General features: G+C 37.6%; 1 protein-coding gene across 1 annotated transcript in view; it reads right to left on the bottom strand.

Moving 5' to 3' along the window:
• The window catches only part of ADGRV1 (adhesion G protein-coupled receptor V1), a 444,841-nt gene extending 417,988 nt beyond the window's left edge, over window positions 1-26,853 (bottom strand). The window contains exons 1-7 of the mRNA XM_065406543.1: window positions 26,772-26,853; window positions 12,843-13,027; window positions 9,719-9,868; window positions 8,417-8,512; window positions 6,630-6,734; window positions 4,680-4,793; window positions 571-1,136 (exon numbers count right to left, since the gene is read on the bottom strand). Of these exons, the coding sequence (XP_065262615.1) occupies window positions 571-1,136; window positions 4,680-4,793; window positions 6,630-6,734; window positions 8,417-8,512; window positions 9,719-9,868; window positions 12,843-13,027; window positions 26,772-26,853 (1,298 nt within the window). The remainder of the gene's footprint in view (window positions 1-570; window positions 1,137-4,679; window positions 4,794-6,629; window positions 6,735-8,416; window positions 8,513-9,718; window positions 9,869-12,842; window positions 13,028-26,771) is intronic.
• Between the last annotated feature and the right edge of the window lie 708 nt (window positions 26,854-27,561).

Here is a 27,561-nt window from a genome sequence, read left to right as displayed (position 1 = left end):
ATGTGCTGTGACACTTTTGTATTTTTATGTATGATTTTGTAATCAAGTAGTTTTTAAGTGGGGTGAAACTTGTGGGTAGTCAGGAAAGGTTGAGAGCCACTGACTTACAGCAGCTAAGAATGCAGGGCTAGTTTAATGACTGTGTAATTAAAATGTGCTAGTCCTGCATCATTACTAAAAAATAAAAAGTACCCCTTTCCCGAGAGGCTTTTTCCTTGGATTATTAATAATATGGTAGATAAATACACCTCTTGCTATTTTGGGGGTTAACACAGAACAATGGCAGGTAGTGAGTACTGCTACAGAGCCCATGTCTATTTTCTAAACACAGCTATCTCATCAATAGTAAACATTTGTACAAAACTTTAATCTTAATGTATAAAACCCTAAAAATTATGTTACTTCAATGTTAAAATTTGAAGAACTGCAAATTTATAAATTCTGTATTGTGATATTATAACACTTAACAGTGGCTACATTTTCCCCTTACCTAAGAAAACCACCCCCAAAGCAGCTGTTTCATAAATCCAAAAGATAACACTTTAGCTACAGTTGGAAAATCTATAATACCTTGATGTTTGGTCTTCATCAATGATAACCACCTGAGCAAACAATACACTGTTGATTGACAGTACTCCATAGGGTTTGTCATTAGGTTTAATGGTGACATGGACAATAGACGGGCTTATTAAAACAGCATCTCCTTGCAGAGTGTCTTTAAGGAGCATAATCTGAAAGGTCTCTGCAATTTCTGGTATGGCATCATCGAAGATTTTAAATTTCATGTCAGATTCATGCACTTGAGATGGGAAAACAATAGTCATATTTGGTTGCAGATCTAGGAAGTCTAAATTAAGCTGTGCGTGTGCTGTTGAATTCCCAGTTATGATGATGTAACAGACAGAGACTTCATATTCATCAGATCCAATCAATTTTCCGCTGTCATCCTTACCACGAACCACTTGAATTGTTAGCACATCAGCCTCCTCGGGCACCATATAAGCACTCTGAGAGAATCGCACAGGGCTGTCATTTTTCTTAATAGTAATCTGAACAGTGTTTCTTGTTGTGTTGATTTCAGCCCCTCCTTCCACACTTCTCAGATGAACATTAAATATTTCATCATTTTCTGGTATCTGGAAAAATAATATTAACAGCTAAGAATAACTCGTGTTCTAAATATATGCAGAGCAGTCTGACTGTCAAAACTGCCTTTATTTATTCTTCAGCACAAGCAAATTTGCCCAAACCAACAGATCGTTCAATAGCACAAATAGGGGAACACGCCTATAACTTAGTATATGTGCTGCCGAAGCAAGCACACCTTGACTCAAAATACTTTCCCAAAACAGAAGATTTCCATTTTCCAGAACATATTGCTGTACTTTAGAAATATGAATAAAACACAGATATACTGAAACTAGAGATGGGTCTGAACCAAAACACTGGCTCTCACCACTTCAAGATTTTTAGGACACTGAAACTTTGCATCATGGGACCATCTCTATCTGCTGCTTGGAGCATTTTACAAACTGCTTCTCTATGAGATAATCTCTGTTCTCAGTTATCCAGGTTTAAATCCCGAGTAACCCTACTGATTTCACCACTGGTTTACGCGAGAGTGCCTGAGATATGGCCCTATGAGCACAGCAAATGGACATGACCTGGTTCAGTCTCTCACTATTCATGTAGGATTACATGAAAGAAACTGCACACATTCTGCTCTCAGATGGACCTACACAATTCCCAGTGAAGTCAATGGGAATGCACTCATGTAGGTGAGGAAAGAATTGGGTCCTGTATCTGACACTCAAAATAAAGTAGTATTTACTTCTGAAAGAAATCCCAGTGCAAAATTAATTACAGTTATTGCTGATGGTAAATATGCAGTTATAAAGTGGACAAATCCTTTCTAAGCACTGTTACTGCCTTCAGCTCTTTAAAAAGGTTCTAATTCCCTGCTGTCCGGTATTTCTTCTCTTTCATAAACATTTGCTAATTGGCCACCCTTGGATCCTTTTCTAGGACTATGGGAGTGAGTGTGCAGCTGTCTTTAAAGCCAGTGCCAATTTTACTCCTTGTTTGGCTTGTGGCACTAAAACTTGCATAGTGCTGTTGACTGACACAGCCTTTTACAGACCTGGAACCTGAAAGATCTAAGTCACGGCTCTCCCATACTGAGGTACAAGTTATTCTGTCTGACCAACATGGATATTAGTTTATTCATTTATGTTTCTTTTAGCCCACCCGTGATCATACTCTCCTGCAAAGCCAAATACATCCATTTAAAAGACAGTGAAAATATATAAGACTTTTTAACTACAAATGATGTTTCTGCAACTCGGAGCTGTTGGCCAGTTAATTGGATCATGACTGGCAGACAAAAGCATCAATCAAACTTCACCAAACAATTTGGCACAAAGTTTTCTCAGTCCTGCTTGTCTATTATTTTCCCCAGACAAACTTCCATACCACTCAATAATAAAGAGGAATTTTGTCAGCAGAATAACAAAGACATATTAAAGTGTAGTTCTACATTGAAAAAATATTTTAAACGTACCATTTTGGGGTCCCATGTCTGTGGTATCTCATTGATAACCATATAAAAGATGCTGCTCAGTTTACAAATATGAAGATGTCTTTCCTAACTACCAGCCCTGCACACTCAGCATAGGTTCTCATAGTAAGATTGGGTTCTTTCCATCATCAGCATCATCATAAGTGAGATTTCTGCAGGCCAAAATAAGCCCTCACGTACATCTGTGCAACCTTATCAGCAACACCATAGCTTTCAGTCACAGAGTTCTGAGAACACTTCTCTAAATAATCACATCTTCATTATCTCCACAAAGGATTACTAGGCAAAACCCAACAGTTCCAAGTTGGTATTACAGACTACAGAAATATTGATTTTTACCTGGAAGAAATGTTTCTGCATCTCAGACATACCAGTCTGGAAGAAACTTTTCTGATACTATAAATATCATTAGAGTTGGTTGAAAATGGTAGAGTTTTTGAAAAGAAATTCAAAACAATTTTTGCTTCGCAGGTTTCAAAAGTGAATGATTTCTTATTTGTTCAATTTTTTGTGAATTTATTGAATATTAAGTTATTCAGTTTTTGTTTTCTCCCCACTTTTTCTGCCTTTTTTTCCAGTCCCTCACCTACACTTCTTCTTTTCGTATTGTCTTATGGACTGATAAGGAGGCATAGTCTGGTCTCTTAGAAGTAAGACTTTATTGGAACTAAAACAGAGTTACATAAGACAAAGGAGAGCCACATGCTCCTCACTGTCTATCTGGTGAAGCTGACTCTGGACTGCTTCCAATCCTTTCTTCCTAGCCCAATGCCATTCTCTCTAACATGTGCTCTGCTCTGAAAGACACTGGACATACTCCTAACACTTTTTTTTCATTTTGTCATTGAAAAGGGGAAAGAAAAGGAAGGGGGAAAAGGAGGAGGAAAAACAAACTGGAAAATTTTTGATTTGGGGTTTCCCTCAAAAAAAATTAAAATGTCAAACCAATGAAAAAATTGTGAACATACCTATTTTAAGAAAAAGCCATTTTGGGCTGAAATAATCTTTAATTCAAAAAATGTTGATCAGCTCTAGTTATTATGTAGTATTCATACTGTTTAGAAGGCTTTTGGCCACCATGGGCCTTTTGTTTTATTATTATAAGGAGGAGATATCTATTTTCAAAGTGTTGCTCTATTCTTAAAAGTGTCCATATAAAAACTGAATCATCTCTTTCAACAGATGTGCTCCTTATGCCCACTCAAAGTAATGTCATCTTGTTCTAGTGACAAACATAAGATTTACTTGCTTTTCACACCTGTTAGCTATGTAGAGCCAACACAGCTAAGAGAGACTGCTGGATTCTATTCCATCATATGCATCATTAACTGAAGGTAATGAAATTGCACAGGCATCACTGAGGGTATAACTATAAATAAGGGCTTAATAAAATCTATACCTTCATAGCTGGTAATGTAAAATAAGGAAAGAGCCCAAGTTAATTATCTAACTACAGGTTGAGTTTGAAAGAGAGCCAGTTAGTAAAAATATATTTTTATTTGGAAACAGAGAACATTTGCTATGGAAGATTTGACAAATCATTGTAGGAGGGACAGTTTAATAATGGATAAGCACTATACTTTGAGACCTGGGTTCAATGCCTAGCTCAGTCATAGACTTCGTATGTGACCCTAGGCAAGTCACTTAACCTGCCCCATGCCTCAGTTTCTCATTTGTAAAATAGGGATTATATTTTCCTTAAATAAATATGTATTTATTTTATTTGTATTTGTATTTTAGTAGTAGGTGGAGCCCCAATCATGGACTAGGACCCCATTGTGCTCCATGCTGTACAAACACAGAACAAAAAGAGGGTCTCCACCTCAAAAAACTTACAATCTAAGTCTCACAGGAGTGTTGAGAAGTTAAATTAATTAAATATGCAGATGCTACTGTGATGAGGTGCCAGACAAGTAGGTAGAAACAACAAATGTGGATTCCTGCAATGCTGATATTTACAAAGTCACTTTTCTGAGCAGAACCAAACTAAAGCCTTAGCTAAGCCAAGCAGTTTTGTGCATTCATTATTCAAGGCCATGATGCATACAACTTCACCTTCTGCATATCAAAACCTTCTAAAATGAATCCAACTTGTTCCTACCTGGTCATCAAGCACTGTTAAATTATAAATCAGTACTGCTCTCCCAGGAGGAAAGGTAATATTGCCCTTAGCTGGGCTCAAGTCTTCTTCAGCTGGGTTTGGGCCACCTTCTACCTGCAAAAAATTCATTTTTCTGATCAACAAATATCCAAGACATTTTCAAGGCTTAAGTAACTGCAGATAAACAGGAAGACAAGTCTAATATGGTTGTGTCAGTCTGATATTCAAAATAAACTGTGTGGGCTACACAAAGATTCACTGAATATTCAATGGTCACAACTCTAAATATTAGGTATAGCAGAGGAAATTTTGATTTCACAAGCTGTGTTGCAATAGTTGCAGCAAAAGAGCTATTTTGGGGAATGTGCCTATCTAGCTGAATGTCTAATGGAACAAATTAGAGTAATCATGATGGAGGGATGGATGGCCAAAAGAATAACTAGAAGAAATTTGCTTCAATACAGGTCCATGAGCACTCTTCAGTGTCCACTGATTCATAACTGGTTCTTTTAAATAGTTGAAAGAATGGTGGCTATAATTTATTATGCATAATTAGCTATCTGGAACTAAATTCTGAGATAGAATTCTAATGGGAATTGCTTTTGTGGCATTTTTTTCTGGTTTTGACATTGAAGTTATTTATGACACTGTAGACTTTTGACATTGAAGTTATTTGCTCAAGACCTGAATGCTTGTATAGGAGGAACTCTTTGAGTTGGCTTCTTAAATATCTTCATGCTGTTTCACATCTGATATTCCTTGATGAAACATAGGAGCCTTGTCTTATAACAGACTTATTCAAAGTGATACAAGCTATGAAAGTGAGATCTTGGAAGAATGTTGCCATTTTCATAATGTAATAAAAATACTGTAATGATAAATAATTAATAATAGTGTGTAATAAGCATGTCATAAAAACAAATTTTATATTTCCAAGTTCACTGCTTTTATAATTTATACTCAGGTAAAGGAGAAAATACCTGGAAATTTCATTTTTTGGAGGGGTTCGCAAGACTTGACATTTTATTGAAAGGGGTTCACAGGTTGTTAAAGTTTGGAAACCACTGGTCTAGCTAATACTTAGTCTTGCTTTGAGTGCTGGGGACTGGACCAGAAGACCTCCCAAGATCCCTTCCACTCCTATGTTTCTATAATTACGCTTTCCCATAGACAAGCGAAACTGAACCAGAGGTCCACATGAAAGAAGTTTTACTATATATGAGATGCAGAAACTAAAGTATACAATTGAAACTTAGGTGGATAAGAAAAATTAAATGAGAAATTCAACATTTCAATTGTTGCTAGATTTGAATGTTATACAAGGTACAGTATGGCCTAAATAATCTAAAGTAACTAATAATTTTGCATGCCTCTCTTCTTGGGTACCAAGCTTGAGATATCTTAAAGGTGCCAGATTTTCAGAAAACCTTGAGCCAACATTTTAAAGTGCTCAAAAGTTAAGTCAAATGGTGGAGTTCTACTGTAACATTTATTTGTAAATATCACTTCAGAACTTTTTTTGACCCACCTCCAAGGAAACTTACTCTTTCTATTTTTAAAAAAACTTTTATTAAACAGTTTTTATTTCTTGCTGACTTATTTTCCACTGGTGCAAGTTAACATAACATTGTTTATCTTCCTACGTTTTTTTTTCAAACCTTATAACTGAAATACAAATATTGTGTAATTATTTACCAAGATTAAATATATAAATTATAAAGAATATCTACTGTTTTCTAGTGTCAACAACACAATTGTCCCTCAAATTATAACTGGTTTATCTAATTACAATGTTTTCCAGGTGGCAAGTAAACCGCTCCTGTTTAACAAGATTTAGACATCAGCAATTAGTCCTTTGTGTACATTCATATATATATAGCAGGACTATGATTCTAACCATACAGTTCTAAGAAGGTATGCTGAGGTGTAAAGTTGTTTTAATAAACTTACCTCAAAAGTCACAGTCACAGTCCCATAGGTTCCCTTCTCCCTAATTAGAGTCAGAGGCACAAATTCATTTCTACCTCTGGGCTCATTCACTGTGATTAAGGCAGACTAATGGGGAAGAGAAGGGACAGGCAATCAGGCATTGATCAAGTATCTCAACAGAGAGTGAAGAAAAAACTGTTACCATAGAAATACCAATCTGTAAACTGGTCCACTGATGGTATTACATTTCCTAGCAACCAATTAGTTCAACTAATAAAAAGCTTGAAAGACTTCAGATAAAAAAAAAAAAAAGCAGTGGTTACTTGAGTGCTTTTTTCTTTTTTTCCCCTTTTTGCTATAAACAAACATGGCTACCTTATACAAGCTACTTGGTTTGTATCATTAATATTTATAGAAGTTCCTAAGCCAATTAAAAACAGATTTTCTTCCTTCTAAAATCATTTATTAGATAGTTAGATATTTACATTGATTTTAAAATTACAGGACATAATTTATGTCATGATACTGATTTTCATAAGTAGTCCAATTATATTCTTTTACAAATGTGAGTTTTTAAATCTATTTTAGCTACAAAGATTTGTTCAGTCAATAAAGTTTAATTCATCCAGAAAACAAGTTTGGGCTATTTCTAAGGTTCTTGTGCTTTATTAGTAAAATGCCTCCTTGTACAAGAGCCAGCCACATTCAAGGTGGAGAGCATAGGCATGGAACTGCTTATGCTCCAGTCCACTATTAATGGACTGGAGAGCTAGCATGGCCGTGGTCCAGCCCTCACCACCACACAAGCCAACAGAACTAGCTTAGCATTGCAAGGAGAAGCATGCATTGCAAGTTTTAACGGGTGGAGTACCACCTCTAGAACACTGCCAGGAATTCTGCCTGAGTCAGCTAGAATCCTTTAAGGGGCTCCAACTGCCATTCAGCCCCATCTTATCTCCACAATGCAGCATGTGACACACTGTCTGAAGGGTACTCCCAAGCACTGTATTCCAGAAGTATTGACTAATTTATAACATGTTGGTGCCCGTGTGGGATTCTGAGATGTAAGTATAAAAATACTGATAACAGATTAGTAAGGACCACAATAGTTTCAGATATCCACAATATCTCTGGGCCAAATTCACCAATGGCATAAGTGAGTGTATATCCACGTAAGGCAAGAGAGTAGTCCTCACCTTAATTTCACACCAGCTCTCTAAAATGCACATAGCAACATTACACATCGTTATTGCTTTGAAGGAGACAGGGCCTTATGCTGCACCCAGTGAAGTAAATGGGAGCTCTGTTACTGACTTCAATGGGAGTAAAATTGGTCCCAGAGTTAATACAGTATATTACCAATTTGCACAAGGAGAACACTGTCTCATTTCACTTGCAAAGTGATGAAACCACTAAATAAAGTGAATTCCACTATAGGTACTAACCTACAGTTATTTAAACTTTTGTACGGAGTTCCTGGCTTGCTTAAAACCACCAAGGCCCACCTTCCCCTGGGCTGCAAGTTCTATGCTGCACTTCTAGGAAGACTAACACACAAGCTTGCCCAGTGTGAGAGCAACCCAATGAAAGCATGTCTGATAGTGTACAGTAGCATTTCAGTGATATATATTTAACCATATTATAGAAATCTGTAAGAGGGTTCATTTCAAAAGTCACAAATGAGAGTTAGGTGCCTAACTGACAAAGACTTCTAAGGAAATTAGGTGCATAAATGCCCTTTGGTGCCTTTGGAAAATCACCCCTTTACACTATTTAAAATTTTTAATGTATAGAACATAAAAACATACCATATTGAAGGAAATAATTCCAAAGGCATTGTCATTTGATAAGACTGTTACAGTGACAGACCTTGGTGACCCAAGCTTTATTCCTGCAGATGGTTTCTAAAATTAATAAGGCATATGGTAAGTGAACCAGCAATGCAGACAGTTAAAAAAATGCAGATTTTCAGTAAGAACTTGTTTTTAAATAAATATGTTTTCATTCAAAGTGTGAGTATGTCTTTCCTTTTGTTGTTGTTGGAACTTTTTTATTTTTTTGATTGGTTCGTTGTATTTTTGTGTCTGGTTACAAGTTCCAAGAAAAAGGTATTCAAGTCAACAGAATGCACATAAATCACTCTTACTGCTTATGGAAAACACATTCTAAAGAGTCTCAGTCTGGTTAAACAACAAAATGCTCAAAAGAAACTTTGAAGACATTAATCATAGTCTGACAATCTATTAATGATACCATAGCAATAAGCAATTAGATATGAAGCATGCAGTCATGCTAGAAACTAAAGAGCTTTTTTTTAGCATTATGTATAGGCTGAAATTTTTGAGCTAAGTTTTATATGAATCTACAGGTCATGAGCATATTGTTTACAGAGGTTTACTATATATATATGTGTGTAAACTCAGTTTATGACTTTTCTATTATATTTCTGAGTTAAATACTGATAGGCAGAGGAAGGGAAGAAGGAAAGGGAGAGGAGGGGGAAACGTATTTACATTTACTATCAATCATTTGTGCTAACTATGAAACACAGAGGTAAAATGAAGATTCACTTTTATTGCAGTGACTTTAAACTTTACCATGGACTGTTAAGTTTAAAAAAAAAAGGAGAAAACAAGCTTCTTCGTAGTTGCCTCATTCTAACATGGATTAGCAATATACACTGATTTACCTACATGCTCTTCAAGGTATATTTTCCAGGGAGGTCTTTTTCTGAAGCAATGAGGATCATCCTGTTTCCCTACTACTTTTCACCCTCCCCCTTGACGCAATGTCTTTCTGGGAAAGAAAGAAAGATTCTCTTCAGAACCTCACAGTTTTGCTTCTTAATGAACTGGAAACAGTCCCTGTTAAAGTCTCCAAAGCTGAATATATTGCCTCTGCAGAAAGTCTCAAGCACGGTAAACAAGCTCATGTCTTGTGCATGGAACTGCTAAGAAATAGCACAAGGCTATCAGGTTGCCTGCTGTCCAAACTTTAAGCTTTAGACATGGGGAGCCAAATTCACCACGGAAGTAAGTAAGTAAGCTGCAGCCACATATGCCAAAGTCTTTTTTCTAGTGAAACAGATAAACAAAAAAACTAGCACTTACCTGTAATGTCAAGTAAAATATGAACATCTCATCAGCCTCTGGAAGATCATCATCACAGACCGATATATACACAGTTCTGTTTGTTTCTGTATCGGGTATGTATGTTGCTGCGTATGTGTCAAAAAAGTCACCTGTGTTTTCCCCATAAATCTACAATAAATACACACATGAATATAACCTACTCCCCACTTTCTATAATTTTCTTCTGACTTTGCTTCATATATTACATATGATGTTTTCTATACATTACTCCTCCCTCAATCTTCACTACCGTCAGCTCAAGTGTTTCTGGACAGATGGCACAGGACAACAACATAGTAAGAAACTTCCTATACCCATGCCGAGAAACTAAGCATGTCACTTATTCACAGCTAGTTATGATTTCATCAGGGAGCCTTAATCCATTCCAATATGTAACTATCTTGCACATAGTACACCACAGTGTCATATTTTAAATAGGAACACTATTTTTAAATACAATTTACAAGAACATGCACACCACACATTATTAGTATAACAAATACTAGTATAGATGCAACAGTCGAGTGCTCTGTATTGTGATGTGATGATCATGGGTCCAGAAGGAACCTCTGCTTCTCCCTTTCTCCACAGTAATGGAAATTATATGCATCACAGAGAATTCTGGCAGATGAAGCAGACCATACTCTCTGGCACACACTACTAGAGCAAAATCAATGCCTTCTAAATAGGGACTGCCTGTTGGTCATTCCATTTGTGTGGAATAATAATATATATTCAGTTATGGGAAATATTATACATTATTCATGTCAACACTTACTAGCTACGAATAAATAAAGATTTTAACATAACCTGCTTTAAACACACATTTATTAAATTATTATGTTCTTGCTAAACTGCAATCAGTCAACACTGAGCAATACACACTGCCCAATCCTGCTCCCACTGAAGTCAATGGCAAAAATCTCCCATTGACTCACTTGAAAGCGGGACTGTCACTTGACAAATTACACACCTATTGCTTTGAACCATCAAAGCTATCCAGGCGAGGTGTGCAGGCGCACTGAAGCACTGAGCTGGGAAAGCCAACTGAACCAGTGTGGCTGCAAAGCCTCAAGTTACCATCCAAACTAGCACTGAAAGTTTGAACTGAACAATGCAGATGGAGCTGTTTGTAAGCGTTGATGGGGAACAGTGAAATCCGATTAGTGCTGAGAATGCTTGTGAGAAAGTTCAAACATTTTGGTATGTGTACACAAAGACCAACATTATCAAACTTGGTTGCCTAAAGTTAGGTGCCTAAGTATGGATTTAGGTGCCCAACTTTAGGCAACCAAGTTTGATTAGAAAATTTTGGAAAGAGTATTGCTTGAAGCAGTATTGAAAAGACCAAAAATCTCTAGTGTGGACAGACCACACACACATCTTCCTACAAGAGCTGTTCAAAATTTTCACTTTTCTGAAATTGCAGCACATTTTGCTTATTTTAATTTGTTGTTTTTCAGCCAGTTTCTAGAATGGTCACACTTTTTCAAAATTTAAAAAAACTCTGAATTTTTTAATGTTCACTACTTACATTTATTGCACTATTCTGTTGCTTCTTAATATATATTAAAGCTTAGCCACAAAGATGCATGTCTGCATATAATATAATCTATGCACATACTAAATTAAGCTTATTGCCACTCTTGATATTTACAGTGTTTATTAACTTTCTTCAACTTTTTATTTAAAATGCAATGAAGTCAAGCAATTAACTAGTACATTGTCAATATATAGAGCTATATTTTATTTTTTAATCTCTTAGTTTTCTGTTTTTTCAAAACTGTTTTCCACTTGTTCTAGCCAAGGGATATATACCAAGGTATTGATGCAGTAATGAATGAAAAATGTTTATCCACTTTAACTGGAATCAGAGGGTTTTCACTCAACTTTTCCTTCAGTATTTTGTCATCTATGCAGGACCAAACCCAAAGCAGAAACTTCTGGGTGCCAAAATCCAGTCTCTCTCCCCACAAATGCAATGCTCTTCCTCAGAACAACCACAATAGCCATACAGTACTTCTATAAAACTAAGAATAGCTATATTAAAGTATAAGCTTTATTAAAACAATGTGAAAATATCTGTAATAGCCTCCTGGCCCCTTTCAATATAAAAACTAAAGAACTCTGCCATTTTACATGTTTTACAAGAGCACCAGTTTTCAAAGACATTCATGCCTTCTCTAGATTTTATACCCACTGTACTGTCTTCTGGAACATCAATTTCTAACCCTTTGAACTCAAATAAAATGCATCTTCCATTGTTTGAGCTCAGAAGAGTACGTTTGGTGACCGTGTACAAATATGGCACATTTCTCTGGATCTACACAAAATAAAAAGTAGCAGACTCAGTGCACACATCTTCCCTCATATGGTACTCTATTCTATCATTCTCACTCATGTTGAGTAGAAACTTACTCTGCAAAGTCTCATATTGATTTCAATATGACTATATAAAAAGTATGGTACTTCTCAATGTGAGTAAGGGATGCAAAATCAGGCCCGTGGTTAACAATAGCTAAGAGATAAAGAAAACTATGTAAACAATCTAATCTCTCAGATCATGGTGTCCTGACTTCTACACAGCAGGTGCCTCTCAGGATAGGTCTTCTGAATGGGCAAATCTCTTCTCTATCTTCCTTTAAATGGCCTTTTTTGAAATAATAAAGCCACATGCCTAATTAATTAAATCAATAAAGAGGTATAGCTGTTCTCCCTCGGCCCAGAAAAACTGGAGAAGGAAAAATTCTTTTCTCCCCACTGTTCGGGAGTGGACTTTCAAGTACCAGCTAGATTCCAAATCAGACTGCCCTATAAACTCACAGAGCTCCACCAGGAGTAGTAGTTTGCTTTCTGAGTAGCTATCAGTAGCCTGAAAACATTTCTATTGGCACAGCCAATGGAAATTTCCTCGCTTGTAGCAACTGGGTATTTCTGACTCAAAACAGTTCCCCCAGTGAGCCCCAAGGGTACCTAGCTATACACTCCACTGCATTGACCCAGTTAAAAAAAAAAAAGAAAAAGAAAACATACCAGCAGCAATCAACATTTCATACAGATATCCAAATTTCATTTTAAAAGAGGGGAACTGGCAGTTTCTTACCGATACAATTGCTGTGATGTTAGCTGGCTCTCCTGTCCTTTCAATAACAAGACGTATAACTGTTGTACTAGTTTCATGAACTACAAATTCTGTTTGCCCAGTAAACTTTACTTCTGTTTCTCCAGATGTGAAGCTGATGAATAATGCTAAAAGAAGGTTAACTAATAAACAAGCAGAGGGCATACCTACCAAAAAAAAAAAAAAAAAGAGTTTAAGAATAAAAGAAGTTGATGTATTTAGTATGTAGGAAACAATTTCTACGAATCACTGACTTACAGCCAACACTTCATGTTCTACTCATTTCTTTTTTTAATTAAACTTGTTTTATTTTATTATAATTTGATGTATAATTGGATATTTTCTCCTTTCAGGAAGAAATATGATACAAACCTAAGGACCATATTTTCAGTAATATTCACATAATTACCAAATGCAGGGTTTTGTATTCACACCTGATCCACTCACTTAATGCCAGAGTCTGACAAAATTACTCGTATCCATTGGGCCCAATCCTGTAATCTCTATTAAATCTTCCAAAAATCAGTTTTGCCTGAGTATGGATTGCAAAGAGCAAGCCCAAAACATGCACAGGCCATAATTCTGAGCAAACTGGATGGCATATTTCAGTGGTGCAGGGCTGGGTCTATATTTTGTAGGTACAAATAACACTGCCTGCTAAAAACTGACTCCAAGTGTTTAAAATATATTCCACTTCCTATTGTATATTTTTGAATTCGCCTTCCAGATCTGATACTCTAAACTATTTAGTGTGTATATATACATGACCTATATTTTTATTACTGTTTCTCTCAGCATCTCTCCCAGATTCCTTTCAGATTTTTTTTTTTATTACACTCAGTTGTGGCATCATGTTTTAATGAGACTGTGAACTCTTCATGGTTGGGACTCTCCCTTACTATGTGGATGTATACTTTTCTCTTAGGATAGATTCAGCTGGATTTGAGTCCCCTTACTCAGGGCCAAGTCCAGTGGCAAGTTGAGCATCCCTCAAGTGCCAGTGAATTCAATGGAAGTTGAGAGTGCTCAGCATTTCCCAGAGGTACAACGCATGTTGCAGGATTGGTTCCCAATGGAGACAATTTTCTTTAGATAATGTTCCTTCAGCTGATGAAAACAGTGTTATAAATTTATTTTTAGATCTCTCTCCACAAAGTACCAAAGATTTTCTTGTAAAATGGCAATTCACACATGTTCTAATAAATAAATGTTCTGACAAGAATGGTCATTGGCACAGAGAGCGCATTTTGAATGTTTGTGAAACGTGAGTGTCAAATTTTTAATCGGGATGTATTCAAACTATACACATCCATAAGGTAAAAGAAACATGTAATTGATTGCCCTAATCTTGCAATGAACTCTGCACAGGCAGATCTCTGAAAAAATGAAGCTTCACACGGACTCAGGGCTCTGCCCATGCAGAACTTATTGCAGGATCAATGTGACTGGTGTCCAGTCAAAACAGGATGAATATTGCACTGTGTATATTCACAATGAACTGTAAACAAGTTACAGGCCAAGAATAATTCACAGAAATCATGTATTGAATAATTTTGAACAATAAATAAACCCAAGAAAATTACAATCTCATCACAGAAAATTTACAAACAGGGAAATAAAGACAATATTGTTTGTTTAAATTATTAGTAATAAGTTACTGACTCAGCTCTACTGAACACCATCTTGGAAACAGCTAGGTAATGAAAACCCACAGGCAGACATTATCCAAAAAACAAAATCAGTGACGGAACAACCATCATCCCGGTGAAACAAATGATTAATTTTACAACCCATTTGAAATGTTTCATTATTTCTGATAAGAATATCACCCAATAAAATACTTTTTGCTTGAGGAATTTCACCCCACCATAAACTGAATCTTAATTATCATGAGTACAATCCCACAAGCCTTCCATCTGCAGACCTCCCATGGATTTAAAATGAGAGTTCTGCATATAAAAGGCTTTCAGGATCAGTCCCCCCAAGTTTCAATATTATCTACAATACGGACTGGCCAGCGACCCCAACTGCTCCACCCCACTCCTCCTCAACCTCTTTCAAGTATGTACCGCCATGTCTGCATGAAGAGAGCAGTGAATGAATTCCCCTCAAGCTTGAGGTCTACAATTGTTACAACCCTTGCATGGGGCATACAACAAGAAGGGAGGTTCTTCACACACTCCCTTCTCCCTGCATACCTGTACAAGGGCCTGTCACAATCTGCCCTTATGAGGTAACTTTCCAAGCACAGGAAAATGGTGTCAAGGAAAAAGAGCCACTTTAAAGAGACATGATAACACTCATTGAACAAACAACTCACACTTACAGGATCCAGAGTAACAGCAATATGATTTCAAACTAAATTAAAACTTTAAAAGTTTTGGAAGGGATATAAAAACAAACCTCTAACCAATGGGAATTAGGATAAAACTTCCCCATGGGCAGGTTACCCCATAACTGCCTAGTACAGGGTTTCTTGCATCTTTGCCTGAAGCATAAGGTATTGAACACAGTCAGGGACAGAATGCTGGACTAGATAGACAACTGGTCAGATGAAGTAAGGCAATTCCTATATTACTGTGACTCTGTAGGAAGGTGACCCACATTAGTCACCTATTAATACCTATCAATTTAATTATGAGATGGTCTGATGCAAAAAAACAAAAACAAAATAACTGAGGACAGAGCAAAAAAATAAAGATTATGAATGAAAACCCAATTCAATTGGAATGGAAGGCTCTAGGCACCTCATAGGACTGAGACATAAGAAAGCTGACTACGACTAACCTACAAGTGATGTGTATTGGTCTCTACCCTAAATTGCTCTCCAGAGTATAAATGTTATTTTGAGCGCCTATATTACAGCTTGAATGTGAATAGTCGCTGTAACCTTTGTAAACTTTGAGACAATTACACAGTCTGCAAATGCAGGCATCATCTATATGCAACTGAAGAGTTTGTTGACCTTTTCGCTTCAGCTGTTACCTTGTCATAGACTTAGCAAGTAGCTTCCCACGGTGTGTGCTGCAAGTAAATAATACTGAAAATATGATCCTTGGGGGCAAGGTTATAAAGTTTAGAATTACTTGAATTCTATTACCTCTACTAGGGGACATTCGAAAACTATAGGATTACTCCTGTGGAACAAGAGAGGTTTCATAATCATGTCATCAATTATTCAGCAGGTGAGAATTCTTCCTCATTAAATTATTTGAACTATGATTTACTATTTGCAACCTGCCAAAAATGACCTTTATCTCTGTGCATATTAAACCAACTTTAAAATATTACAGTTAGTAAAAGTAATGTAAATCAAGACTTGAAGAGTTCAGCTCATGGGAATCAAAATATTATCCAAGGAGTCAGTATAGCTCACAATATTTTACCTTATAAAATACTGGTCATGATTTATATACTGACTTATCCGATCCTGCAAAGATTTACACATGTGCTGAACTACACACACTGTGAGTGGTCCCATACTACTCATATTGCATCAAGTTCAACAAGTATCTTTGCAGGATTGGGCCTAAATTATTTTTTTCTGAGACAAGAATTATACATCTTTTTTACCTATTGTACCAGATTAATATTGGTAATTTTATCTTTGACTTTTCATATTTATATTGAAACTACAGTAGTTTTTTCACAGTAAAAATACTAAACTTTTAGTATATAATACATTCCATCCTGCAATGCTGCTAAATTACTAATGTTTATTGGGTCCAATTCTGCCACCTCGAATCCTTTAATAGGAGTATTGCTTTTGAGAGGACTGAGGGAGAAGAAATTTCAAGACAAGATTCAAATCACACAAAAATGTAACATATGTTGCCACAACTGCTACTGAGTGTGGGAGGGAGGAGGAATATAACAAATCTTTAAGAAAAGGGGTCTAAACAGCCTTTGTGACTCTGTAGCCTAGGAAGTCAAATAGAACCTCAATGGGCCAACAGCTGTGAAGGTCAATTTGGGCTGGATAGAGCTATAGCAAATAGAGATTTAGAGTGTCAATAGTAGCTTCAAATGATGTTACACATTGTAATTCTGGATACTAAAAATGAATGGGTTTATTCTAAGGGTTTATATAATCAAGAATATAAAAAACTAGCTCCCAAAAGAAAATAACAGACTTTTAAAGACAGTGAGGGATGCTGTAAATCCCAAAATTACACCCTTGTTAGACATTTAATTTAAAAATCAAAGGATTTTTTAAAAAGTAATGCTACTTAGCAGGTAACACACAGTTTCTTAGCTAAATATAGCATTTTCTGGAGCACATTTATATTTCTACAGAAAGAGCAAACTCCCAGTGTAGGACAGATAAGATTATTTACTGATCCTATACAATATTTTCTAAAACGTCATAAATCACAAATAAGTCATAGACCATATCACCTCTGTTCTGCTCCCTCTGTCAAGTCATGTTTACTGTCACCAAACAGCATGTTACAAAAAAAGCATTAATGCAGTCTGTGGTATGCATTTCATTCATTAAACTGAAAGAATGTCACACACTGGTTTTAAACTACCATACTTCACAATGTCTGTGCTGCCTTAGGAGATGCCATAGTTGAATAGCAGGTAGATGACGTGGTTTTCACTTCAAAGACATGCAAGCCAGATGCCCCAAAAGCATACAAGCTTTTCTGATACTTTGTACCATTATTTTCTCTGTGGTTCCTTTTTCTCACACATTATTCAAAACCTTTCAAAAGAAAATATTGCCCATTTTTGCACCTAAGTTTCTAAGATCACATCAAATTATTCTAAGATTGGACTTCAGTTACGCTGCGTTTTGCTTCTGGGCCCTGATACCGCAAAGACTTACTTGAGTAGACTTATTTCTACACATTGTGAGTAATTCCACTAAAGTAAACGGTGCAGATCAAGGGGTGAGGGTGGTGAAGATTGCTTTATGCTCAAGCATTATGATGCTGAATTTCTGCCAACCACCAAATCAACAAAATAAATTTAGGGTTTTTTTAATTTTATTTTAGAAGGTCTTTTCCACAGATTTTTATACTCTGACTTTTACATTTGATAATCAAAAGCCTATAAAATGGAAGGCACCACCCACTTTCTCTGGGCTGGGGTCTCTGGAGGATGGTGGCACACACTCAGTCTGCAAGAAAGGATCAACCTGGGATGGGAACCAGCAGTGAAGGGATCTGAACTTGAAAAGGCAGTAGCCAAGTCATGATCCGACATTAAAGGAGAAGGACAGTGCAGGATAGCAAAGTAGGAAGAGAGAAGGGCAAGAGGAGAGAAGAGATCACTAATCGGGGAAGCAAAAGGAGATAAGCATCTGGAGCCAAGACTAACTGTCAGACCCAGCATGGCTGATGGTGAGGGGAAGATGGTGGGGGAAATGGGCAAATGTTTTAGAGTGATCTCTTCAGATCTGTGACTATTTTGTATTGCTTACCTTCACATAGTACTCAGAGTTACTAAGGTGTATAGGTATAGCACATCAAGGTAGGTATAGCATCTACCACATTCCTTCCTATCTGTCCCCATTAACTCCCCTCAATTACTATACACCCAGCCAAGCAGAACCTCAAAGGAATGGCATGTCTGCTACTCTGCAGTGCGAGCAGCATGATGGCCATCTCGGGCTGCCAGACAGTACCCCATTCTCAACTGGGTTTGTTCTACTGTGCACCCTGCAGGATCTTTTCCTGAATCAGCATGGAGTCAGAACTGCTCTTTCATCCTTAAAGGCAGTTTCTCCAGAGCATGGCTGAAGCACACTAGGTTGGAACAGTGCAGGAAGGCTTACAATGTCACCACCTTTGCTGTACATGTTGTGGAGATACAAAAAGAACTCCTGGTTTCCAGCACTGAACTTTACAAACATTATGAAGCATATTATAAAATCATATGAATTGTAATAATATCAGTTCATTAAGATTCAGAGTTTCCTATGTTGCCAGTAATGATCACAAAATAACAGTAAAAGAGTTTCTGTATTTAAGGCTTATTGGAACGTTTCTCTTTTTCACCTCACAGCTTCAGTAGCTCAGCTGTCAATATTAAGGACCAAATTTTCAAAGGACACAATGTGTGTGCCAGCAAAACCTGGCATTTGAATAGTGTGTATTGCCTCAGCTCCTTTCCCCTGTGGTGTTGGGGGGGGGGGTGGAGGGTGGAGAAATAAATCCCTTACTTTGATGGGAGAGGGCTGACCAGACAGTGCTTCCATGTCACTACTTCAGAATGACAGCCTACTCCAGCGAGAGAAGCCTGATCCCCCTACCTGCTGCAAAACAGAGGAAGCAGGAGAGTTATAAAAGACCAAGCAGCCAGGTTGGTTGCTTCTCTCTTTGCTCCCCTCTTCCCCATTCTGGACTACTCTGGTGGATGTAACATTTTGTGGGAGACTGTTAGTATCCCAGTTTTTCCATGTATATTATTTGGGGGCCCTGCCCCCTAGCTTCTATCTCAGAGTGCCAACCCTTCTTCCCTCTTTGCTGCAGGGAGCATCACTCACAGGTGCCCGTTCTCCCCTTTTTAATGCAAGATATTGGGAAACACTTGACCTGGCCCCCACATATACACATACGTTGCCTGGTGCAGGGAGCTCTCAACTGGCTTCCACTGTCCCAAAACTCCAACTCAGTAGCTTCATGCTGCCCACCAAATACTGCTGCCATGATGGAGCACTAGCAGGCTCTCGTCTCAGTTTCCAGGAGGGCTTATTTGCATTTGAAGGAGATTATTTTTAATTACACAAATATTAGGCAATTACTCTCATGAACAACAGCTTTTTACCACAACTGCAGGCCTCTTTAAAACTTTACGAAAACTCACTAACTTGACATGTAGCACTGAGAATGGAGCGACAGCTAGTTTAATGTACCTGAAAGTATCTCTATATGAAAAACCTCTTTCTCTCAATTAAGTCCCCTTGAAGAGAACACCCATCCTTCATTGTATAAATATTGTCCTGAGGAAAGAAGTTTGAGCAACTTTTCATCACATTCATACCTACTAGCCAGAAAGTTAACCCTCTTAGACAGCGAACTAAATCTATTGTACCAGCCAGGCACCTACACTAAAGATGGTGAGGTCTCCCAGCTGAATCTAAAGGTAGAACCCTGATGGGAAGCCCAAAGCATCCCAGCCTCTTCCTTGAAGCTAATGGGAGAGCGGTGAATGCCATCTTCTCTTCCCTCTGCTCCATTGTCCAAGTGAGGGAAATGGGACCATTGCAATTCATATTCTCCTTCTGTACTTTCTAGTGGCTTTTCTCTTCATCCTCTCAAAAGGGAATGGATGTTCCTTTCATGTGCTCTTAGTATTCCTTAAGCTTATAACGATCTCAGGAGAAATGAGCTTTGTCTTATAAGTCAGGTAGAGCTCAGGGTTCTGTGAGGTTCAACTTTCCTGCTCTGCCTACTTTCTTCAGGCAGAGCACACAACGAAGTGCCAAATTATCAGGCAGTGCTAAACTCACTTATTGAGCTCTTTGCTTTGCCAATGGCAAGCAGGCAAGAAAATTGTTCATATAGAGTATAGAGTATACAAATGTTAATTACAAACATTTGTGGATACCTTATAACCTGTTCTGAATAGACTTCCTAATCATAGCCTTACTGGGCATCCCACTGAACCATATAATAATTAAGGGCCAGATTCTGATCTCAGTTATTCAAAGTAATCCAGAGTAATTCCAATGGAACTTACCCAACTGGAGTTACTCCATATTTACAGCACAGATCAGAATCTGATCCTGTGTGATAAACAATCAAACTTTGACTGAAATCTGCTAAGACAACATTCTTTTACCAAGAAATAACATACTATGGGGTTTGATTCTGATTCATTTACACTAAGTTTACACCAGTACAACTCCAATGATTTCAACTGATCTACTCCTGATCTACACTGAAGCAAGTGAGATCAGAATCTGTCCATGTGTAGCTATAGCCAAAGCCCAGTAATACCATATACTGTAACAGATAAATATGCTATAGTATTGCAACAATTGGCAATATAGCTTGTACTATTTTTGGCATGTACATAACTATCACTGAAGCGAAAGGAAAGTCCCATAGAAGGATCCCATTCTAGCAAACCCTTACTCTCATGCGAATAATCCTGTTTCACACAAGTATTCACATTGAAGTCAGTGGTCATCTCACATTTGTAAGAATTACTTACACAAAGGTTTGCAAGGTCAGGGCCACCGAGGCATGACACGACATAGGTGGCATTCTACCTCTCAAAAGAAGTGGGGTGGATATGCTTTTCACTTAACTGAGACTATGTTTACACTGCAATTAACAACCACTGGCTGGCCCATGCCAACTGACTCGGGCTTGCAGGGCTCAGGAGAAGGGGCTATTTAACCGCGGTGTAGACATTCGGGCTTGGGCTGGAGCCCGGGCCCTAAGACCCTGTGAGGTGGGAGGGTCACAGAGCTTGGGCTGCAGCCCAAGCCCTAACATCTACACCACAGTTAAACAGCACTAGCCCAAGCTCTGCAAGCTTGGGTCAGCTGGCATGGGCCAGCCGTGGGTGTCTAACTGCACTATAGACATACCCTGAGAGGCCTCCTATCTCCCACAAAACATGCAGCCCCCACCCCTCACACTTACCTAGTTTCTATTCTGTTGTATCTCTCTCGCATGGCTTCTTACACAGTTGACCAAAAAGATACTTGTCATTACAGATGCTGACCCACAGCTGTCATCAATTATAGAAGGAATTGCAGATGCTCAGCACATCCCAGAATCAGGCCCTTAAATACTGGGGCCAGAAACTAAGATGGTGTAAACTGATATCGTTCCATTGGATTCAATGGAGTTATGCCATTTTACATGAGCTGAAGATCTGGCCATTGGACTTAAGAATAATTTCCATTTGTACCTTGAATTTGGAGGTATCTGTCACCCTCTCAAAAGTTAAACTTACCACATTTTTAAAATATGAAGTGTGAATGTGAGGACAAAATTTATCCCTCTAATTACTGTTTGCCTGGCTGAGCCATATATCGCATGCATAACATATTACTGGATACTTTAGTGCATATTCATTAATTTCTCTCTCATGCTGGAATGCTTTGAAAAATAAAAATAAACAACCTTGACTATTGCTTCTTACATAATAAGTTTATAAAAAAAATGATTTGCAAGGTGAACAGATGTGAATTATAGCCTCTTGACAGGGATTAAAGAGTATTATTTCAAGTGAAGTGACAAAAGAATTATTGCTATGTATTGTGGTTCCTTGCAAGGGAATAAGCATGTATGAGCTACACAGCAAATTAATGTGTTACCTAATCATAAAAATAAATCACTCATAACAAAAAATATATTCTTAAATATTAAAACTTGTATTGAATATTTATACTAAATTACAGAAATATATCAATATGTGCATCAATTATTTGATTAAATATATTTCATTTGTTATTACAGGGAAGCAAAGAAGAGGAATTTTTCTATAGATCTGTCTTTAACAAAGGCCCCAAAACAATACCTCTCCATAGAAGAAAAAAATACATTTGCATCATTTTGGAATTGATGTAATACAAGGCCTCCTCTCCAATCTATACTATGAATTAATCATTTACATCTCTGCAATCTGTTTTTAAATCATACAAATGATAAAGTGCTGTGTACTGAAGGGAGCTCTGAAAGCAAAGGCTGTCTGGGTTCAAAGACACCTCACATTATCTTTGTTAAGTGGTTTGGGTTTTTTTAAAAACTTTTCTAAAGCTTTTAACATGTGCCACAATTTAATAATGACTATTTAATAATTATAATAATTCCCTTATTAGCTGGGTATTTAATTTTCCTTGCCCGATAGCACCCTGTAGCTCAAGACAAGGAAATCTCTTTGTTGAGTAGTTATTTAAGACCAGCAACAATAACTATGCTGGAAAGAAAGGTACTTTGAGAGGATTACACAGGGCTAGTTCTCAACAGCACCAAGCCGAGAGCAGCAAATTACAAACCCAAGTACTTCATTGCATGTAACCAAATTGGCTGGTTGAAATGCTAATTGCTTTTCAGCAAAGCTAAAGACAGACAGAGGACCTTGTGCTTCAGAGAATGACACACATTTTTTACCCCACTTCTGCGCCATTGTCTTGCTGAGAATTATTCAAAATCTATTCATAAAGGTAGCTCTTTCCCTAACCTTTAAAAATGTGGGAAATTTCTACAGCTCGCCTCTGCCCAGTACCTCAGATCTGTTGGTGTGCCAAACCCATAACAGATGGCTGAATTAAATCCATGTTAAATCCCTAATAAAGTAAAGCTTAAAACAGTTCAAAGCCCAAAATATATAGGATGAGGCCTGGAGAAGTGACGGGGGAAAGGAATAGCTTCTTGTTCTAGCAAATGAAGAATGCAAACCCTGATTTACATAACTGTATTTTAACTTAGAAAAATATAACTGACACAATATCAAAATATCTTAACATTTAAAGAGATCATACTATGGCATTTTAGAGGGAATTTTCTTGTCAACATATTGAAAAATCCACTATCACAAAATTCAAAATGTGTACAGACCGTGCCTTTCATTGTATTTCATTTTGTCAGATAAATTCAAGAATTCAAACAGCTTCTTGCCTGGTTAAATCAACAGCAATATTCTATCCTAAAGAACACCCTTGTTATTTATAACAAATTGCAACATTTGGTGAGTTATACAACAATTTTAACAGTTTTCAAGAAAATACTAATCAGTCAAGCAACGAGTCAGTATTTAGAGTTGTGGGTTTGTTTTGTTTTTTTAAGATTTGAAACACTGCAGCATCTCTAGTTCTCAGCCTCTTGCTATAGCCATTTAACAATTCCTACTAACCCCTTGAGCCCAATCCTGCAAAATCTCATTCATGCACAAAGTCTTTACTCAAGTTCAATAGAACTACTTGCTTGAGTCAGGACTTCTTGTGTAAGTCTTTACAGGAAGAGACTCATTCATTAGTCAACTGCAGTTTTCAAAGTGAAAAGTTAACAATGTCCCACCTGGATTAGGCTGTATGACCTACCAGTTATTCACCATGTCAATCTCTTTCCCTCAAAAAACTAACATACTTCTCTTGATAAAATGCAAACTTTCTCTGAATTGCTGGAACTCTGCTAATGTCTGAAATTCACAGCATCAGATCTATAAACATGAACTTGGCAATGAGGGTGTTATGCATAGCAAGCAATGCTTAACTAGTATACTGTGCTTTTTTTGATGGGAGAAGTATTCTGTCCAACAGCGGTTATAATCTAAGGCTCTGATCCTGCAAAGACTTAAGTACATGTGTAACTTTATGCAAGCGAATAGTACCAGTACAGTCAATAGGAATATTCGTGTGTGTAACATGATGCATGTGCTTAAGTCTATGTGGGTTCAGGGCCTCGTATAAAGCATATGACGAGTTTTCATATAATAATTCATACTTGCTCCTTCCTAATTATATTTAGGATGTAATATTCTTTATATTTCTTAAAGGGCAATTTATACAGTGACAGTAATACTAAGAACATATTGTAAAAGAGCACTCAGGAAGAGCAAATAAGAGAGAGAAGTGTTATCCAGCAATAAAATGAAGTTAAATTATCATAGACATTCTATTTCATATAATAGCAAGAATCCAATGTACAGCACACAGTTTGTTAATACCTATAAAACCACCTTAGCCTAAGAGATCTTCAAAAGTACTCAAGACAAGTTTAGTAGGTCCATCTCTATTGAACTTTGAACCATGAAGACATTTTCAAGTTTTCATTTCAAAATGTAAAATATTGTATTGAAATTATATTCATGTTAGGTATCAAATATTTCAAAATACAATACATAAGCAATAATAATACAGTATTAATCTCTTCTTTACCCATGTTCTAATTTCTGACAATTGTGGAAGTAGAGTATCACTCCAAAAGGTGATTTTTTGGTTATCAATACATTTTCTCAAAATTACTATACTTGGTTTACAGCTTATGGCCCAGATCCTATAGAAATAGAAATATGTCAGTAACTTTACTCATATTAGTAATTCCATTAACATCTATGAGCCAGATTCTGCAGCACTTCTGTACTTGATTAACTTTACTCATGCAAGTTGCTCCATTGAAGTCACTCAGACTACTCACATGAGTACATGTATGTTTGCAAGATCAAGCCCTCTGTAACTACACGTGTGAGTAAAGTTACTCAAGTGTGTAAGCATTTACAGGATTGAGTCCTATATCTGAGAGGGTTTTTAATGGAAACCTACCAGTCTCTCAAGCAAATAAACTAGACCCTCACTATTTTAAATAAAATGATGTTATGCATGTGATATGGCTTTAAACCTTTCCTATATTTGGCTGACTTCTAATTTTAAAAAAAGCACAAAATGTTAATAAACAAAAGGACACATTTTAGGCCCAATTTTGAAACCTTTATTCCGCTAAAGCTCCCATCCATTTCCATGGCTGTTTTAGGATTTCAGGACCAAGCTCATACATCTGCTTGCAGTTCTTCAATATCCAAAATATATTATTTTTGAGCCCTCATAATTTTGCTAGCCCAAATAAGAAGCCCAGCCCAAATCCCAGAAAGCTAATGGCAGTTTTCCCATTGATTTCAGTATGAGCAGGATCAAACTCCCATAACCATAAGGTGATAAGCCTGCACTTTTGATGCCGGTATGCTCATTCAGATGTAAACTATGATGTCATTGATTTCTTCCATTTAAAAATGTAAGAACACAATGACTTTGTGTTTAAATAGCATTAAGATTAAGAAACAAATGTCTTAATTTTCCTAGCTTTTGACTAATACTTCATCCTTAATTCATGAAGTGGTTTAAAAAATACTTGTATGGAATGTTAGTTTTGTCTTTAAATTTTCTGAAAGCTGGATATTTTCAGTTGCATCCTTAATATTATTTAAACCATACTGATCCCCCTCCCCACAAATGGCTCTCAGTTTGTATGTAAACACTGTACATTTTTGTGGGATAGGCCGTTTTAGTTTAAAAGATGGGTAATCTATTTTCTGGATGTATATATCTTTGGTTATTATACTGTACTAATATATAAGTTTTCTTCTAAATGCCTATCATTTAACTGATAGAATAGTTCCAAGTAGATATGTATTTATAATGTGTGCACAATATATATTAGAAGCACAAACCACACTTTTGGATGCTGTTCAAATAGTGTATCAAAATAATAATTTGCATGCCACACCAAATCTATCTATATTGTAAATCTACTGGAGACACATTTAGTTCCCATTAAATTTGAAATACAGTTTGTTTATCTGGTTTAGCCAGAGTGGGTTCTGCAATAATTCATACAAAATCAACACATCAAAAAGCTGTAGAACAGTAAACCCTTAAGGTATTCCATTTTCATTTATTTTAATTGTTATTATTTGCAAATTAATTCTATCATGGGATGCTGGTTGGCCAAGCTTTATTTTTTCCCCGCTTTGTTTTGCTGAGTTATACACAGTGCAAACAAATATGGGAGAAGTTCCCTCAGTCTGTTTTGATTGTATTGTCACTCCTTTGAAAACTCAAACTGATGTTTTGTTGTGTTGTTTTCAGGATATTAAATACCAATCGCTCCCGGGCTTGGGACCTATCAGGCTGAGTTTCTTCTGCCTGTTCTGATCTCCCAGGAACAGGGGTCTCCCTTGGAAGCGCTGCTATCTCCAGCTGCTCTAGCCCAGAGAAGAGAAAGAGGAGCCGCCAGGACACTTACACACCTCAGCAGACTATATTCTCCAGCAGTCATGCAGGGCGAGCTCCATGCCCAGCTCTGTCCACAGCCAAAAAGCCTCTCCCTGCGGCAACAGGTGCTGCTGCCACAACTCTAGAGCTAGCAGGAGGGAGCTTTGCAGCTGAGGAAGGATGCTCCAAATGCAAGGCCCGCCCTCGTCCTGGGAAGAGACGGGCAACAAACCTACCTAGACCGGAGGACATGGACATCCGCGTCCTGTGGACTCCGCCAGCCGCCCGCGCACTCACTGTCACTCGCACATTATGCATGGCCCGGCTCCTATTCCTCCCTCCTCTCCGCGCTGCGTCCGGCACTCCCCGCCCTCCCGCTGCCTCCCCACCCTCTAGGAGGAGAGAGGGAGGGGAGGGCGGAGTCCTGTACCCGCCAACAGCCCCTGCCCTGTTCCAGCTTCAGCAGAACCAGACCCTTCCAGCGCCCGGCGTAGCTGCCCACAGGGATGCAAGGGAGTGGGCCAGGGCAGGCCATCGTTCCACATAGGTAAACAGGAACTCGGTTGTTTTCCCTGGAGGCGGCAAGGGCAACGCGGGGTCTACCTGTGTCCATTCAGGTTTGGGCTCCAAGCCCTCAAATTGTACCATCAGTGAGTACAGCGGCTCCTCGTGCACCCACATAAATACATAAATAAATCTGCACCTTGATGCTTCCTGGTGCATCAGCGCCCCACAAACCTGAATCCTGCTAGGTCCCACAATTTTTGGCTGCATCACACATAAGCCACTGCCTAAATAGAGAACAAGCATAGCCATCTCTACATCACCAAACGCTTCCTGACCAAAAGCATGTCTGACACAGGAGTGGAGCAGAAAAAAAGGATCTTGCCAAAGTCCCAAACTGTGCACTTTAAATAGTATAGCAGTTCCTACTTCACTAGAAAAAACTCTGGACTCTAATGCATTTCAGACCAATAGCACTAGGAAAGAAAACATTTGGTACCTACCTCCTGATAGATCCTAAAA

The sequence above is a fragment of the Emys orbicularis genome, chromosome 6 (assembly GCF_028017835.1).
Source record: "Emys orbicularis isolate rEmyOrb1 chromosome 6, rEmyOrb1.hap1, whole genome shotgun sequence".
In the NCBI taxonomy this organism is placed as follows: Eukaryota; Metazoa; Chordata; order Testudines; family Emydidae; genus Emys; species Emys orbicularis.
This window is presented reverse-complemented; position numbering and strand designations above follow the sequence as displayed.